Consider the following 19,505-nt stretch of genomic DNA (forward strand, 5'->3'; position numbering starts at 1 on the left):
GGCTCTTGCCAAAGTCTGTTTTCTCAGGCAGGATCCCAGAGTTTATTCTCCCCTAGGATTCCTCCTTGTCTCTTGTCAACTCCCCTCCTCTCTAGGGTGTGACAGTAGAGTTCCTCTCTACCACTACCAACTTCTCTTTGTAAACCCAGCTCAGCTCCTCCCCGAGCTGGGCTTCATCAGCCATTAGTCCCTATCAGCCCTGATTCTCCTCCAGGTGCAGCCTGTCACAGGGTAATTGGCCTTTTTTACCTGCTCAGGCCTTGTGTGAGGTAAACACCCCCTCATAAATTATTACAATTATCTTTTCTTATCTTCCATTAAAAAAAACCATTGAGAGGGCAGTGAAAGGCAAGAACGGGGCATGTCTATTTCAAATTAATAAATTCCAAGGCCAGAAGGGACCATTGTGATCATTTAGTCCGACCTCCTGTATAGAACATCCAGGCCACAGAACTTCCCCAAAATAATTCCTATAGCATATGTTTTAGAAAAACATCCGATCTTGATTTAAAAATGGACAGTGAGGCAGAAGTCACCATAGCACTTAATAAATTGCTTCAGTGGTTAATTAAAAATGTATGACTTACTTCCAGCCTGAATTTGTTTAGCTTCAACTTCCCACACCAATTTTTTCAAAGCAGGTACTAACACATTTATCAGTTTCCCAGGTAGACCACAGGCATTAGCAGTGGAAATTGCCTAACACTGATGTGCTAATGTGCCTCAGTCATGACCCAAAGGACTAGGGCTTGTGCTGAAATGATAGTTCAGTCTCCATAACTGGTTCAATCACAGTTGAGACTGCCAGATAGTGGCAACAGGGGTGCAATCTGTGATGTGGACACCTCTCCACTAAGAACCACACTAAGCCCATCAGCTCTTCTCACCTAGATGACTGGATCACCATGAAATGTTAATTGATTGAGGCACCTACTAGCCTGAGCTATTCTGACATTGTTGATCAAGAGGTAAAAAATCTCTATATTTTCAATTTCCAATTGCTTTCATTTGATTTATCCATTGTTCTCTTGAAGTTAGGTGAACTCCCAGACTTCCAGGAGCTTTGAAGTTGAGGATGATATTAAGTTCAACGCTAACAATATCTTGGCATCATTTTTCACATATTACATGTTATTAACACTATGAAGATGATGGACATTGGGAGTCTGTGACACAGTAGCCATTGGTGGTTCACTACTTTGTGTCATCAACTTTTGTCAGGCCTGACATCTAACCCACCTAATACCCTGTTGTCATGACGTGTACCCAAACAGGTAGCATGTAATATAACATTGAAAAACTAATAACTCACTGATCATTAATATTCGTGTGTGATGTATTTATGAGGTGTGTACAAAGAGTTATGGATTCATGCTGGAATTATGTTCTTAAAATGTGTTTGGCAAGCAGTGTGTAAGCCCAGTCTGCTCTAGACAATGGAACGTGTATTTGCTTGTTGTCAAGCAGAGACAATGAAGGCACATTTACATAAAAGATAAAGCCATCAACCTAGCGAATGGGGGAGACTGCCTCTTTCAGGAGTCTGAACCTCAGATGATAAGCAATTGATCAACTGATCAGACACAATATTACTGCATTATAAAAGTGCATCATGTAAGGTATTTTATGAAAGCTAATGACACACTGGTGATTAATATCACGGTAAAATTTATGTATTAGCACTAGATGAGGAATTATGAATACTCACTGATATTATGCTTTAAATTCTGTGATCAAACAAAGGGAGGAAAAGGTTTCTTCCAGACAGGAGATAAGGCAGCTATCTACCTGTCTCCAATGAAATTAAGCAAGGCATGATCAAAAACAAAGATAGCCCTATTGGAAGACCATAGGAAGGGAAGAACAGTATGAGGTCATCTTGAGTCGAGGGACAAAACAGTGAGTTTGAGAAGATAAAAGGTGAAAGACTAAGCCATCTTCTTCTCCATCCCTGGACAGATACAAAAGGCCAGAGCTCATGCAAGCTGAGAAAGATGGGGGCTGGAGTCTCTTGGAACTGAATATAGGTGTTTAGGCAAAGACCTTTCACCTAGGGAAACATGGGGAATGATCAACTTGTACTTCTGTGAAAGGTCCTGACTGAGAGAAACTCAGCCATGGGTGGAAGGAAAAAGATTGGCAAAAAATCTACCAATGTTGTAACTTGTCAAGTTAGGTCTTAGCCACTAGAAAGCATATTTTATTTTTATTTGCTCGTAACCATTTTGTCTTTATCCCTTTGTCGCAGGGTGGTCACCCACTCCTACCTTAAAAGGCTTAAAACAGCCTGGGGAGAGGGCTGTGACAGGGAAGGAAAAGTGGGGCTGATTGGGGGAAGCAGCCTCAGCTGGGGGCCATGCCCCAATCAGGCCGTGGCTGGCTTAATGGAGGCCCAGGTGGCCCTTATAAGAGGGCTGGGGCCAGAAGCTAGAGCAGGACTCTCTCTCTCTAGCTCTTGAAGGAGAAGGCCTGGCTGTCTGGGAGCTGAGCAGGGTACCTAGACTGGAGCAGGGCTGGGGGAAGGCCGGAGGAGCTGGGGAGCTCTGGCCTGGAAACCCCCGAGGCTGCTGGCCTTGTTAAAGGCCAAGAACAGGTATTGGGGTTGCAGAGGGGCAGCCCAGGGGTAGGCAGAGGCAGCAGGTCCAAACCTCCCTTGCCGGTGATGAGTGGCACTTACACTGCAGTCTGCCCCAGGGAATGGGGGCTAGGTGATGACTGGCAGTGGCCATAGTCTGAGGTGAGGTGGGGATAGAGGGTGGAGGTTCCCTGAGGAGGGGAGACCCAGATCTCTGTGGGTACTTCCAGGGGGCAGCACCCTGGCCTGAAAGGGTCACCGGGGTCCAGGAGGGACTTGGGCCCAGCGGCAAACGGGACACCGGCCTACAGAGGGTGCTCCGGAGGCTGGAAGACCTAATTCCCTGGACGACCAGCAGGAGGCGCTGCAGGGGTGAGCCCTGCCCCATGACACCCTTGTACTTGAACTCACTTAAAACCGATCTCTTTTTGTTAATAAACTTGTTTTGCTTTTAATCTAAACCAACCCAGTGAAACTGCTCTGCTCAGCTGTGTTTGAAATGAAGTGTTTGCTAACTCCAGTTAAAGTAATAAACCGTGCTTTTGTCTCTTTGAAGAAGCAACAAACCTTATTAATTCTCTGAGTGTTCCAAGAGAGGGCTGAGACTTCAGTGAAGGTGGTTTGGGGGAAATTCTTGACTGGGGGGTGTGTTGGGGTCCACTTGGGTAACAGTAACTAAGGTTGGTGGAGACAAGAATGTGGCTGAGGTGTAATGAACAGGCTGCTGGAGTCAGATTTGTTGAACCAGGGCTGCTTAACACACAGACACTCAGTGCATACTTGTATGTTGGCTGGGAATGTCCAAACAGGGAACTACAGCAGCAGAACACTTTAAGAAACGCAGGGTTTCAGGAAGAGCAGTGACACAACCTCTCACTGGTTTGGGTTGCACCCCAAAACATAACAGGCCTCCTCGTTATGAAGGGCCCATTTTGCACACAAAGTTTAAAATACTATCATACTGTCTCTCATGTCCCCTTGTTCTTCTAACCTTCATTCTAGCACATGATGCCATCACCATGGCATACTGTGCAGTATGACCATCACCAATACAAGATGACCTAGACTCAGAGAGCCAGTTAGATTTTGTACACCGAGTCAGCAAGGTTTGCAAAATCTGTAAGCTGCTCTGTGCCTGCAGAATTGTAAAAACTCCAGGTATCAAGATGCAATTATTAACAAGAAGATTCTATTTATACCACTCTTGGCCCATCCAGGAGGTGGATCAGAAAACATGTTCTTGCATTTTGAAACTTAGGGAGAAGGAGGTACAGTGCAGCAATTTTATTTTAATCGTCTAAAATGTCCAACTGACCATTATTTAGAGGTAAAAGAAAAAACACTGTGTTAATGTTGACATAAAAGCAAAAGCAGCAAATAATCTGAAGTCTCTCCAAAAAACTGTATGTGAGTTTGGAAAGATTAGCAAAAATGCTTTTAGAATTCTGCCTTTAGAACTCTGAAAGTGAGAATTCATAAACCATTTTAGTTCTCTGTTCCATCTCCTGCAGCTGTGATTTCTAAAAAAAAATATATATTTAGAAAAGCACAACTACTGGAATATTTAGTAATGCAACCCCTCCAATGGTACCTTATAAATATGCTTTGTGGAATATGTTCAACTGATATAAGTGAAAATGATGGAATGCTTGTGATGTGATGGAGAGAGAGACATATTGTAGCAGAATATGCTTAACAGTCTGCATTGTTTAAGAATAATTTAGCTGAATATTTAAATGATTTTCCAGTGATGCTGCATGTCTCTAATTTAGTATAAAATTATTCTTGTTTTCAGCTTTGTCAGTTTGTTTTATTAGGTCCTATCATTTTCTTTTTCTTTTAAATGACTCTTATTGCAGTTTAATTGACTAAATGTTAAATTCATGATTTTATAGTTTCATGTACCTGACTCTCCTCATTGTATAGACTAAACATTATGAATAACATAGGAGCAGAAATCCAGGTAAACTAGAAGCCAATTCTAAATATGCCACTTGCAGGTAAGCCTGAGCATCAGAAAACAGGCGATCAGAAACACAGTTGGCTGAGTATCAGAGGGGTAGCCGTGTTAGTCTGGAACTGTAAAAAGCGACAAAGAGTCCCATGGCACCTTATAGACTAACAGACGTATTGGAGCATGTGTTTGGCGAAGTGGGTATTCACCCACGAAAGCTTATGCTGCAATACGTCTTAGTCTATAAGGTGCCACAGGACTCTGTGTCACTTTTTACAGTTGACTGAGAGAGAAAAAAAGTCACAGTCTTTAATTTCATCCCAAAGGACTGAAAGGTTTACAGTGGATTGGAATAAGTAGAGATCTTCTATCACATATTACTAATTACACACTTAGAGTTGCATTTAAAGTGTAGAGGTTCCGGAAAGGCAGTCCTAATTCCCAGCTCTAGTGCTGTAAAAGATCACATTTTAAGCCTGCCTAGATGTGTGATGAGCCATCCAAATTGAATTCCAATGTAAAATGCCAACCTGGCATGATTATTTGCAGCTGTCATTTATAGGGATAAGTAAATATTCAAATATTTGGATTGAGATGACACTTTCTGAATGAAGCTGAGCTGAAGGGGAATAAGGGATGATCCTATTATTCAGATCCCTGAATACAGACCTCATCAAAAGTGAAAATGGGCTACCCTGCCTTTCTCCCTCCCTTCTTTCAAATAGGCCCCCAAACTCTCCAGTGCTCACCATTAGCCATCGTCAGTGGCTCAACCTAATGGCTGAAATGCTACTTGTTGGATGAGTCAGCCACTCTGACTAAAGGGCTTAATCCTGCAAGGTGCTCAGTACTTCCATGGATGCTATGTTCCCACAAATCAATGGAATTAATAAGAATAGAGGGTGCTCAGCATCACATAGGCACATCCAGCAGTTTGCAGGATTGAGCCCTAAGGTTTCAGAGTTTTGTCTACATTAATGAGAGCAACAGACTGTGGAATGGTTAGCTATGTACCTGAGTGGTCTGAATGTCAGCCCAAAATATCCTCAAATCTTTGACTCACGGACTTTGGCTAATATTCGTGCTATACAGCAAGTTATTTTATGCACCTCTCTCTCTATCCATTACCTTGCTCTAATGAAAAGGAGCTCTTACCATCAGGCTGTTTAGCTGCAGTATTTCCAGTCTTTGAAAATATCCAGTTGTTAACAATCCGGTGTGGAATGTCTTGTAAATTCTAAATATATTCTATTTTTAATCCAAAACTCTCTTGGGATTATTTTTGAACAATAGCTATTATTTATGCAGATATAAATTGGCAACAGGAGGGCTACAGAAGTTTGATTGAAAGGTGAGATCAGAAATTAGGAAGAAGGAGGCACAGGTTACAGAAAATGATGTAATACAAGAGACAGAGGAAAAGAAAAATACCATGGAAACAGACAGGTAGATGTGATCTTGAAAAAGAATGACATTAAATGAGAACCAGAATCAAAGAGCATTGTCAAGGTATGCACCTTCAATTGTTTCCATCAAGCAAATCTAAACATTTTAACATTTTTATTTCTTCATCATGCTACCAGATGCACAATGTTGTCTTTAAGTAATTATAATTCAATTATTATTAACTTCCTCATCATTTCTAAAAAATTAAATGATTGAAAATAATGCCCTTTGAGTCACCCATCAACAGTGTGGACACTGGGAATATTAATCTATCTTCTAGCATTCAAGAATCAACTTCCTTATAATTCCATATGTTGTCTAAATCTTTTAAGTTATAAAGTATCATTGAAAGCTCATGTTCAGAAACATTTATTATAAATGAACCATAATTAAGGCTCAGAGTCTGTCACGGAAGTCATGGATTCCATGACTTTCCAGGACGTTCTATGACTTCTGCAGCGGCCAGTATGTCTGGCCCCAGGGTCACCCAAGATGCTTGGGCAGCCCCTGGGCCACCCCCCCGCCCCCCGTCAGCACCAGCAGGGGTCTTTGGCTGCTGAGTCTCTCTCACACCTCCCAGCACCAATGGGGGTCCCAGGCCATGCACCGCCACACCCCACCCCCACAGCACCTCCAGCGCCCCCTGCCACAGAGCACTCAAGCTTTAGTCAGGAGTATATAGTAAAAGTCATGGACAGGTCACGGGCTGTGAATTTTTGTTTACTGCCTGTGACCTGTCCATGACTTTAACTTAAAATACCCGTGACTAAAATATAGCCTTAGCCACAATCATGTTGGGCCACTGGAACTTGCATCACTATTCCAAGTTATTAAATCTAATTACCATGTCACATGATAGATTGCTGCTCCTTATTGCAAAAGGAAATTAAAATTAAGCAAGAAAATGGGTGTGAATTCAAATCAATTTAGCTGATGGCCTCAGGGCTGACTACAAATCTTTAATTCACTGGAGGGGAACTGCTGAGATTTTAAACCATGAAGCTTTCCAACTCAAGCGTGGGGACTGAATTTTAGCACTGGCTGCCCTCAGGGAGCATGTACATTATTTAGAATACATTAGAACATTTACAAATATTAAATAAGCATAAATAATTTATTTGGAAAAATGAAAGGAGTTTACTCTTCTATTTTCCTGAGGAATTTATAGAACATGTCTGACTGATTGGAAGGGGCAGATTGTAGTTTTCCTTCAACTGTGAAATGTGGATATTTCCCCTAAGCAAAGTAAGAAAAAAATTACCTTTAATTCTTGTTTTATGTAGATTCACATATCCCAAGTGATCACCACTCTTGGGGTCTGTGTTTCCAGTGTGTAACCAGGTAGGAATCAGTCATTTTCTCCACTAAAGTATTTCCTCTACCCATCCCTCCTTCATCCTTTTGAATGGCTTGGTAATTCCCTTCCTATTTTATTACAACTTAATTTCTTCTTTTTCTGAGTCCTTTCAAATTATTCTTGTATACTTCTCCCACAAGCCTCTCCTGGCTTCCCTCCATGCTACTTCCTGCTCCTGGAACAACCTGTTCAACACTATTTGTTATGCTTGTTTCCTCTCTTCCCCCAAATCCCCTTTGTTCAATTAGTAGTATTTATTATTTGTGTTAGGATAGCACCCACAATGTATGATTTGCTTTCTAAACATATAGGGAGCCCTGACACCAACCCAGCCTAATGAACAAGCTTAGTAAAAATGAAATTACAAATAAAATAAATAACCTCAATGTTTTACTGTTTAAATCCTTCTTCACTTACATCATCTCTCCCTGAGTCATGTCATGATTGTCTAACCTAGACTGTAAACTCTTCAGAGAAGGGATTGTGACATATTTGCCTGCAGAGCACCATGCATACCTATGCATTGTATAAATACATACATAGTATTAGGGTGTCACTAAAGATATAATTTGTTGACTTCCAGGAGCTGGACTAAAATCAATAGGTACCCATCAGGCATTATTAGTCACTAACAACTTGGGATGGACTTAAGTTAATGACCTACCAGTGGAAGGCTCCATATCCCATTGTCAGTCAGGGGTGCTGGAACAATTTGTATAGAGGGGATGCTGAGAGCCATTGAACCAAATTGTAAACCCTGTATATGTTGGAAACCGCTTCAAGCCAGGGGGTGCAGCAGCCCCCCTAGTTCCAGCACTTATGTTGTCAGTCCCCTGAGGTAGCCTGTTCCCTTGATCTTAACATTTTTTGTTTTTTTTCCAGTTTCAGATAGTTGTGCTCTCCCCTTCATGTCTGTGCTTATGGAATTATAACACCTCAACAACGTCCTTGAAAAGGTGGTATATCTATCTGCAACCAACTTCAATGACATTTTGCGGCATTCCTTTGAGATTAATGAAAGGGTATTACTATGTCATTGTTTTTAATTTGTCTGTATACAGGAGGACAAACTTACACTGAATATAACATCAGTTACGATAAAAAGTGATTCTTTACTCTGCAAATACTTACCTTAAATATGAACATTTTCTTCCTTCAATCTGATATATCTTGTTCTATCTATCATGTTATGCATGCAGTGAAATACTCACCCAAAGTACCAAAAAAGTTAGCTCTGTACGCTTACCTGGCCGATGTGCCTTTGGAACTGCCATGTTCATCACGCGCCCTCCGTCCTGAGGTTTGGGGGGTGAAGCAGTAAATCTGCAGATCCCCGATTCTGATGGTGTGCTTGAGGTCAGACTGTCTGTGTATTCATTAGTCCCTGCCGTTAGCTGTTCCGATGATGTGTCTGATATAAAGCATTCTGTAATTGTGAACTTGGCATGTCTCAGCTGCTCTTCCATCTTAGCATGTTCATATGCTCTCGCTAGCTCTTCGTACGTAGAGGAGGCACTTTCTGTGGAGACCATGCTGCTTCTTGCTCGATCTAAACATCCAAAAAAGATAAACAGTGTGGTCATACCAGAACCTAAATCATTAATATTAAAAGGTTTTTAGTACAGTGTAGTTTTCCTGACTATGACTTGGATGAAATCTACTTCATCATGAATATTGATCTTTCACACTTAAAATGAGGTCTCATTGCCTTACCAGCAGCATATGAATCAGAACTGACTTGCTTGCTTAGAGGCAGAAAAAAACGTTTATTCAGTAAGAAAAATGTGATTACTCTTCCCTCCGCTCCTGCAAATTTATCTTTTGAAAAGTAAGTTTTTAGTGCTTTACACGTCAAAAGAAAAACAGAAGGCCACTGTTTATCCACAAAACAGACACAGCACTGCCAAGGACAGTTTCAATACAGTATCCTGTTAATGTGCCTCCGTCATGTTTCCGAGGGCTCACCTGGGCTGGGCCTGAACTGGTGAAAGGAAAACTCTTTCTGTATTCATTCACTCCTTGGCCCTTCTGTTGAGAATGCCAATAAAGGTACAATAGAATGGCAATGATTCTGAGACAGACATCTGTTTTCTGGGAACCGGACTGAAACCACCAACTCATCTCACATAGAGCAAATGGCTGCATCAGAAGGTAACAAATCTGAGACCAGAGCTTGAAAGCAGCTCAAAATTGGTAGACTCTTTGTTCATTTCATTTATTGATTCTTAGGCCAGCACAACATTAAAAAGTTAGGTTGATCCAGTTACATCACTCAGGGGTGTGAAAAATCCACACCTTGGTGCAATGGAGTTAAACTGACCTAATCCTCAGAGTAGACAGCAGTAGGTTGATGGAAGAATTCTTCCATTGACAGCCTCTCAAGGAGCTGGATTAACTAGACTGATGGGAAAACCATCCTGTTGCTGTAGTATGTGTCTACACTGAAGCACTGCAGCTGTGCTAGTGCGGTGTTTCTAGTGAAGACATCGCTTTAGACATCTAGCATGGCTATGTTTGGTTGTACAACTCAATACACAATTGTTTCATCTTTTAAAATAACAACAGATTTATCACTCTGACCCCATTCCTCTCCTAGAAATCAAAAGCATAGCACATATACTGTTTTGTCATCCCTGTGTTGTGTACCCCTTCCATGACCCAACTGTACTTTTGATTTTAAAAAACTATTTTAATTCTAATATAAAAACCCTACACATCTTAAAGGGCAGGGATAGAGTTGGAAGGTGTCTAGTAATTAACAACTTTTGTTCAAATACTATAGGTTATGAAGCAGGCTTGTAAAATCATTGTTAAAGTTTGCATGTCCTTTTCCATGATGATTGGATGATGATGAGAAAACCAAGGATATTTTACTTGTCCGTCAAATAAAATGACCCTGGATGAGAGGAATCCTGCTGTGCTGGGATATGTGACAATATGCTTGTGACGCATGTGGGAATTTTCTGTAACACTTTTATGAACTATCCATATGACTCTGTACCTATCACCTCAGTATTGCTACCCAATGAGTGACAAAAGGGTTAAAATGTTGCTCCAGGGGCAGGGCAGGACACCTGAGGTGTCTGACTCACACAGCTGCCTGGCTGGAGACCAGAATAATTAGCAATGGAGGTCCTGGAAGAGACAATGGAAACTCTTATGACCAAAGGTTAACACCTAACTGCAGAGGCAGCTGAACATGTGAACCCAGCCAGGCTGTGTCCTGAGAACAAAGGCAAGGTGTGTCAGATGTCTGTGATAAGAACTGGCAACACAGAAACACAGCAGCTCTCACGGGAGACTGAAGGACAAAGAGACAGAGCCAAGGTGAATTCTAGAATAGCTTGGCTGGATGCAGCCCCTAGCATTGGCCAGTCTGAACTCTCTCTTTATCTTTGCTTCTCTATGCTAACCTAAGGACTTCCCAATGCTGTATTCTAGTTGATTAATAAACCCTACTCTGTTTTGAAAAGGCTACATAAAGTCACATCAGACTGATGCACTTCAGCAAATATCTCCCAAAGGGGTAAAAATCTCTGAACAGTTGGACTCTCTGCTTCAGTTGGACTCACTGAGAAAAACTCACAGTGAGGAACAGGTGTTCTGGTGCCTGGGAGGCCCAGTGCCAGAGGCACTGAGGCCATGTGGCCTACCTTATGGAAGAATGTGACTCCTTGGGAGAGTCTGACACACTTAAGGGGTGCCCCCTGGAGATGGTCTACAGGTTGGGGCATAGCAAATCCAGGATCTTGCCCACAATCTAGCATGCCTATAATAAGGCTTTCACCATCCTTCCAGAGAAAGAAGTCTGAAACTGGAGGCATGTCTGATGGGCAACATGAAGTACTCTCTATTTAACCAAGATGGACATACTGCCTTCCTCGACTCTCCTACTTCCTGACAGCCCAAGAGAGTCACCTGGATTTCCATGCAGCTTCGCACAGCAATATCCATGAGCCATTAGGGCAGCCCACCACTGCGCTTTTTTAGATTTTAATTTGTACATTATTAGGGCCCAACCTTCCCTTTGAAGAAAAAAAAATATTCTACTGATTTAGATATGCATGAATCTTTTACAGCAAAGTACATGTACCTTGATTCTTAATTGAATAAGTCTTACAAATCTTTTTATTTTCATGTATCTATCCACAGTCATGTAAATTTCACATAATTTGATTTAACGATGTACCTTACAATGACAAAAGCACAGCCCATAGGAAATTCCTGATATTAATGTTGGATAGCGTATTTAAGCAGAGGGTAGATTTTAAAAGATATTTAAAAGGACGGTGTCCATTCTTAAAAGATAACAGCTTAATCCTACAAACATTACTGGGCACACAGTGCTTACTACTCTGAGTAGCCCAGTGGAAGTCAATGGGCGATATATAGTGCTCAGCACTTCTGAAAATCAAGCTGCATATTTAGGTCCCTAAATATGGATTTAAGGAACTATCTTTAGGAATATATTTTTGAAAATCATGGACTAAACATTTTTAGATCAAGGCAAGGCTAATGTCTGCTTTTTCTTACTCAGAGAATAACTGGTTTTTTAAAAAAACAACAAAAACCCCCTCATATTTCTATTTAGTGAAAAGCTATTTGTGTATACTGCTTTGGATGGTTTTCTCTTCTAGGGCCTGACTGTTCTGAGACTTTCCTGTGTAACCACTCTAAACCCTGAGGTGAAAGTAAGCTGGTACGGTATGGTATGGCGTACCAGTAAGAAAGTGGCTGCCGGTACACAGCCGACCAGACCAGCAGGGCCCCTGATGGTGAGGGGCAAAAGGGGCAGTTGCCCTGGGGCCCAGCGATTTAAAAGACCTTGGGCTCCCGGGCACCACCGTGGCTACCCCGGGGTTCCTGTGGCGATTTAAAGGGCTCGGGGCTTCCAGCTGCCACTGCTACCCTGCCAGCGGATGGAACCTCAGGCCCTTTAAATCGCCGCCGAAGCCCCATGCAGTATGGGCCAGGCAGTGCTGAAGAGCTGGCTGGGGGAGTCTGGCCCCAGCCCCATCCCTTCCACCTGAGGCCCCGCCCCTTCTGGAGACCCAGAGCCGCCACCCCCACCTTGCTTAGGACCCTGGCCAGCCTGTGTACCTATAAGTCTGTTAAATTACTTTCACCCCTGTCTAAACCCCCAGGGATTACAAGCAGTTGCTTCTGGCGAGCCTTGAGCTAGGCAGGGAGTCACCTCATCTGTCAGTGAGATGCCTCAAAACAAACATTTTCCATGTTTTTTTTTTTTAAACCTATCTTTGGAGCTGCTGTGTGAGTATTTCCCTGATCACATGATGTAACTCATTTAAGGCTGCACATTTTTTCATCTCTTGTTCAGTATAGAGGAAAAAGAAAATCAGCTTCACTTTTTAATCTCACAACTGCATTTTAACTGGGACACAACAAGGCTAGTATTAAGATTGAGTGAAGAATTGCATCTTCAAGTTCCCCCTTCTCATTAGTTATATAGTTGTTCCCAAAGAAAATAAGGGCTTTGTCCAACGCCCATTGATGTTATTGAATACTGAACTGGGCCTGAAAGCTGGACATTCCCCCAATGAGCAAATTACACCACTGGAAACAACTTACCTTATAGTAGCTCAAACCTTAAAACCATTCCAGTTTTGATTCCATTTTCCTGGCGCTAATACTGCCACTTCCTGGCTGGTGCCATTTCATGAAGCAAATTCTCATACCTCTCCCTTACAACTCAGGAAGTACATAGTTTCAGTGACCAGAAAAATTACTCACAGAACCATCAAAAAGATTCTGGAGTACATTTTCAGCATAGGAAGTCACGTACACAACGCCTGTTATCATAAATGGTACTATAACCCAGCAGCAGTTGCAGTTAGAAGGTATGTTTTTAAAATGCTTTAAAAAGAAAATAAAACTCTTAATCCCAGCAGCGAATATGGTAAATCTCATGCAGTGAATACTACTCCAGTTATGCTACTAGCCCTGTCTTTAGAGGAGAATTCTGCAAGTAACATTATACCTGTATCCTGCGAGGGGCTGACACTGTAGCTGTCACTTTCCTTGTCTACTGATCCTGCAGCTCTGGGTGTCGGCAGCCTCCAATCTGTGGTGAGGGTGTGGGCTGATATAGTGGGATGGGGTCTGTTGAGAGTCCATTGACTAGCGTACCTGTTGCGAGCTGTTGGCCCAGTTTTTGCATTCCTTCTTGTAGTAGGATCTGTGATTGACAAACAGAGAATCTTTGCCATTAAGTTCTTAATTAGTCAATGAAAAATCACTAGCAGAATAACTGAAATGAAGTGGTGACTGAGATGTTGTTAAAAACAAAAACTGACAAAAAGGAGTTAAGGATGAAAATGTGTTTCAGTGCAGTGCAGTGACTACATCCCCAAATTAGGACATTTTCTTCACAGAAATTCTACATGTTTATACAATCACAAATGTTAAACAGTCTGGGAATGAACAGGTAAAGGGATCCAAACAGTTCCCTACTGCCATGTAACTCTACTTGACTCATTATCACTTCATGTGAATCATAATAACTCCCCCTGACCCCAAATTTAAAAAATATAAATGAAAAGATTATAAATGGCTAAGAGAGTATATTATCACATTTCTTATTCTAGGGATCTTGCTTAATGTTAACATACAACAGTATTACTCACTACCAAAACCCTATTTGTTTATTATTTATTTATTAGTTTACATTTGGGCTAGTATGTTATTGATCATGCATGCTAAAGGGCTGCTAGCAGGTGCTGAATACATAGCAAATCTCAAAATCCTCCAAGGAGGAAAAGCTCAGTGGTTTGAGCAGTGGCCTACTAAACCCAGGGTTGTGAGTTCAATCCTTGAGGTGGGCCACTTAGGGAACTGGTGTAAAGATCTGTCTGGGGATTGGTCCTGCCTTGAGCAGGGGGTTGGACTAGATGGCCTCCTGAGGTCCCTTCCAACCCTGATATTCTATGATTCTAAGTTCTGATGGTAAATTTATTCATAAAGATTCTTACAGTGTCTGAAAAAAATAAAATCACCCCAATTCTTCCTTAGAATTAAAAAAAAAAATCAACTACTTATGTAGGGCCTAAAATATTTTATGCTTTGCTGCTCCAGAGACAATCCATCCATCCTTCTAAGGGAGTACAAGTAAGCTAACTGCCAAAATCGACTGCTTAGGCTTTGTTGACATGATCAGTAGCACTGGTACAAAAACAAGGTTTGTTTTTCATCGTATGTAGGGCCCTACCAAATTCACAGTCCATTTTCCTAAATTTCATGGTCATAGCATTTAAAAAATCTTGAATGTAATGGTTTCAGATATTTAACTTAAAATTTCACAGTGTTGTAACAAAATATAATCATGTAAAGCCCTTAAGACTCAGTGTTCCTCTAACTGGGGGTTCTGACCCACAAGGGGATCACAAACTATTGTAGTGGGGATCACGGTATTGCCACCCTTCCTTCTGCACTGTTTTCAGAGCTGGGCGGCTGGAGAGGTGCAACAGCTGGCTGGGTGCCCAACTCTGAAGGCAGCACTGCCGCCATCAGCAGCACAGAAGTAAGGGTGTACTTTTGTATACGTTTACCTTATAGCAGGGGGTAGGCAATCTATGGCATCGGTGCCGAAGGCGGCACGCGAGCTGATTTTCAGTGGCACTCACGCTGCCTGGGTCCTGGCCACTGGTCCGGGGGGGCTCTGCATTTTAATTTAGTTTTAAATGAAGCTTCTTAAACATTTAAAAAACCTTATTTACTTTATATACAACAATAGTTTAGTTATATATTATAGACTTATAGAAAGAGACCTTCTAAAAATGTTTAAATGTATTACTGGCACGCGAAACCTTAAATTAGAGTGAATAAATGAAGACTCGGCACACCACTTCCAATAGGTTGTTGACCTCTGTCTTACAGTATAGAGTAAAAGAACACAAAAGACCAGAGTTCATGGGGGACACCAGATTTCATGGTCTGTGATGCGATTTTCATGGGCATGAATTTGGTAGGGCCTTAATCATAAGCCAAAGGGAAAAGAAAAATCTTTAATTGGCACATGGAAAGTGACTAAACCAGGGATCGGCAACCTTTGGCACGCGGATCGCCAGGGTAAGGCCCCTGGCGGGCCGGGCCGGTTTGTTTACCTGCCGCATCCACAGGTTTGGCCGATCGCGGCTCCCACTGGCTGCGGTTCGCAGCTCCAGGCCAATGGGGGCTGCAGGAAGCCACAGTCAGCACATCTCTTGGCCCACTTCCCACAGCCCCTATTGGCCTGGGACGGCAAACCGCAGCCAGTGGGAGCTGTGATCGGCTGAACCTGCAGACGTGGCAGGTAAACAAACTGGCCCGGCCTGCCAGGGTGCTTACCTTGGTGAGCTACGTGCCAAAGGTTGCCGATCCCTGGACTAAACCACCAGGGAAAGCTTTTTCTTTTGAAGCTTCTATGGTGAGTAAAAGAATTAAACAGTGCTCTTTGACATTCAAATGGCAAGGCTGTTCTATCACTTAGGAGTGGGAGATTTGAACAAGAACAGGTTTAAGGATAAACCATCACTAGATACTGACTTGGACGTTGTTTCTGAATAAACATTCCCTATGAAGCATTTACAGCCTGTTACTTCAAAGGTGCAGGTTATTTATAAATACAAAATGGCCATGCCTGTTTGACCTTCTGTTCAGATCCTCCTCCAAAGCAAAACAAAAATACAAACTCAATGCCATTGATAAACACTGTATCATGCCTGCTCTTTAGAACAAGGACAATAGTTAGATGGCTAGTATCTAGTTATGAAAAGATAGCAGGTTATTGTTGGAAATTACTAAGAGACTAGATTGAAAATTTACAACTGACCCTGAGCAAGGCATGGTGCATAGCTGCGCCACCTCAGAAGCAAACTGAAGGGGGCAGTAGAGGCAGGTGCTGGGAGCTGTGAAATTACTACACCATTAGCAGATTTTTTCCTCCTCTGTGACAGCTGAGGTCTGCTGAATGGAGGGACAGAGCCTTGTCTCTGATCATTCCCCATTCCTGTCTGTCCACTGTTGCTGCTCTCCCCTAGTACTATGAATTGTGATATCAGTATTTGGATGGTCAGGAGTGGGGAGCAAGGTGGTTCCTTGTGCCTCCTTATTCTCCTGTGTGGCTTTGTAAGGGTAACTCACATCCTCTGCAGATGTGAAATCCAAGAGGCAAGTGAGTGTATGTGGAAGATGCCATCCACAAATTCCCTGTGTCTAACAGCTGCACTCTGCAATTAGACACTCATGGCGGGCCTGTGCCAGTTGACTCAGGCTTGGGGGCTCGGGCTGAGGGGCTGTTTAATTGCAGTGTAGATGTTCAGGCTTGAGCTGCAACATAGTTCTTTGCCATTTAGCAGTGTTCCCAGAGCTGGGACATAAGTAGCTATTCCTTGACTGGCATTTGGTAGCTATACTGTTTAGAAGATCTCAGCTAGCCCAGAATATCATTGATAAATAAACAATTGTCTATGTTTTCAGAACCTTTCATCCTGAAGGATCCCAAAGCCCTTTACAACTTACTGTGAAGTATATACACAGTGCGCCACTGAAACACAAACATCTGTAGCAGGAGAGGGCAACCACCAACAGTACACAACACATAGCACAGCACTGGGCAGAGGACAAATTATGGCCAAGGATATTGGAACTACTCTTGCAAAGAAAAATGCCAGTGGATCTTTGAAATCCATGCAAGTCATGTAGGACCCTCCGTTTTTTGAGATATCAGAGTCACCCTGAAGACATGACCTAAATCTCCTGAATCTTATTTGAGTCCATTTCCCAGACTTAGTCTTAGAATATCTTGAAACATGCATGAACTTTAAGGACCAAAGGTGAAATCATGGCCTTATTGAAGTCAGTGTAAGTTTTGCCATTGACTTCAATGGGGCCAAGATTTCACTCCAGACTGTGACTGTCCCAGTGCAGGTGAGCGGCATGGGTGAAAAGTGCACGAAGCTTTCCTCCTTCTGTGCAACTATGCAGGTGCCAGCTATAATCCTAGAGCTTATGCTCCCTGAATGCAAGGAACAGAAGAGTCTAATCAATAGACTTCAGAAAGGAGACAGAACAAATGGAATGAAGGCCCTAGCAGAGCCCAGCTGGATCGTGGACACTGCAACAGTTGTACCCAATTTTTGTCTTCTGAATAAAAGTTTAGATTTTGAACAACAATTGTGTTACAACTTAAAAAAGGATGATTCAACAGACTTTTTGCAATCACATATATGGATTCTGTTGGAGGGATGGTCTCTGCAGTGAGGGGGATTGGCAATCTCAGACTTCCAGCTTGTTTGGAGAATTGGTACTTTAACAAATCTGTTTAAACGCTAGTAGCTATTCCTGGGCCACAGCACAAACAGTTGGGCTGTTCTTCCCTTGCAGCAGAGAAGGCTGAAAATTGCATATCCTTGAGTCCCTCAAATTCATTTAAATGAGTCTGTTAAACTTGGGAAACACTACTCAAAATTCTAAGACTGGCCCTGTGCACAGCAGGGGTGCTGGAACAATTTGCATGGTGGGGGTGCAGCCATTGAACCAAACTGTAAACCCTCTATACGATGGAAACCACTGCAAGCCTGGGGGTGTGGCAGCATCCCCAGCATCCCTAGTTCCAGCGCCTATGGTGCACAGTTTTACTTTCAAATATTCAAGGAATATTAAAATGCACAATAAATATATTTTGCAGGTTTCCCACCACACTTGCTGGGATGCATGTGAACCAGACTATTGGGCTTGATTAAAAGCCCATTTTAAGTAACAGTATTTCCATGGACTTCAATGGACTTTTATTTGGAGGAGATAAGGGATGGAAAGTGTAAGTATCCTGGGGTGTTGTCCAGCCTCTAATTATACCTAGGAAAGACAAGTACTTTTGAAGTGCAGGATCTTTCAGCATTAAAGATAGTTAGATTTTAAAACGATGCAAGGTTCTATTATATTGTTCATTCTCATAATCTTGATTCTTCAATATAATAAACATCAATGACAGTATTTGATCTCTGTATTTCTATACATCCTAGGAATTGTTTATATACTTCAAGTATGCCATATTACTATCTAATAGGTATTCCTTAGATTAATGAAACTTTTTCAATTATACCAATATGGAACACATTTATAACTGAGTTTAGGAAGAATGTAGTGCAATAGTACATTTATTCATTTTGTTTAAATCATTGTAAGATGATCTCAGCATGGATATAGCTGGGAAAATGGATTTAATATAGTAACTAGAAATGTAAATGTTCAAAAATGCAGTAATCAGAAAATGTATTTTTCATATCCTAGAACATTAGGAACAATCACAGTTAATTGAGAAATTAAATAAAGATTGATTGCTGAGAAATAAATATCTATTAGCTATGAAAATCCACTAGAAACATTTGCTCAATAGAGTCTAGATGCTAAAATGCAGCATAAATTTCCTTTGAGGAATATTCAGGTCTGAATTACCTTAAATTACACCTACATTTTAACATGCAAAAGAAACTTTTGCTGCATTAACTTTAATATGTACCACTTTTACAGTGGGTCCAATTGTAAAAGAGACTATTTCCTGCTGCACAAAATAGTTTCTATACTACATTCGAAATAAAGGAAATACCACGATAATACAAATAGTGTGGTAACAATATCTGCTATAGGTAATATAGTCTCTTTTATACTCACTTGTTCCTGGCCGGGCATCAGAAACATCAACCAATGGTCCAGTAGCTTGAGAGACAGACTGGTAATGTACTGTGTGAGTAACTGTCAATGACTTCTGTTTAGATGTCTCTCCAAAATCAGCATCAGTTAATAACACTGTTGATCTGTCATCTATAAGCAATAGAAAATGAATATTAAAATAATAACTAAAGAAATGAATATTGGCTGCGGGCCTTCATTTGTGATATGATGACTTTAAGGGACACAGTTAGGCTTTTTGTGTATCCTAAAATTTAGAAACTTTCTATTGCCTGTAACAATCTTTTGCTTTAAGTACTTGGACTTTTTCCATTTTGTAAACACTGGTCCCCCCCGGCTCTTCATGTTTGTCATTAGCATAAGTGATTGTATCTGTGATGTCAAAAGGAGATTGTTAGCTCACTTGTGCTCTCTCTTCTGGCTGGCTTCGCCTCTGCAGCACCAGAACAAACATATTGCAGCATTAGGGCCTTCATCCAGTAAAGGGC

General features: G+C 41.7%; 1 protein-coding gene across 1 annotated transcript in view; it reads right to left on the minus strand.

Annotated features, from left to right (window-relative positions):
• The window catches only part of DSCAM (DS cell adhesion molecule), a 644,197-nt gene that overhangs the window by 18,126 nt on the left and 606,566 nt on the right, over positions 1 to 19,505 (minus strand). Inside the window, exons 30-32 of the mRNA XM_045002507.1 lie at positions 19,000 to 19,149; positions 13,331 to 13,528; positions 8,579 to 8,881 (exon numbers count right to left, since the gene is read on the minus strand). Coding sequence (XP_044858442.1) covers positions 8,579 to 8,881; positions 13,331 to 13,528; positions 19,000 to 19,149 — 651 coding nt within the window. The remainder of the gene's footprint in view (positions 1 to 8,578; positions 8,882 to 13,330; positions 13,529 to 18,999; positions 19,150 to 19,505) is intronic.

The sequence above is a fragment of the Mauremys mutica genome, chromosome 1 (genome assembly GCF_020497125.1).
Source record: "Mauremys mutica isolate MM-2020 ecotype Southern chromosome 1, ASM2049712v1, whole genome shotgun sequence".
Taxonomy (NCBI): domain Eukaryota; kingdom Metazoa; phylum Chordata; order Testudines; family Geoemydidae; genus Mauremys; species Mauremys mutica.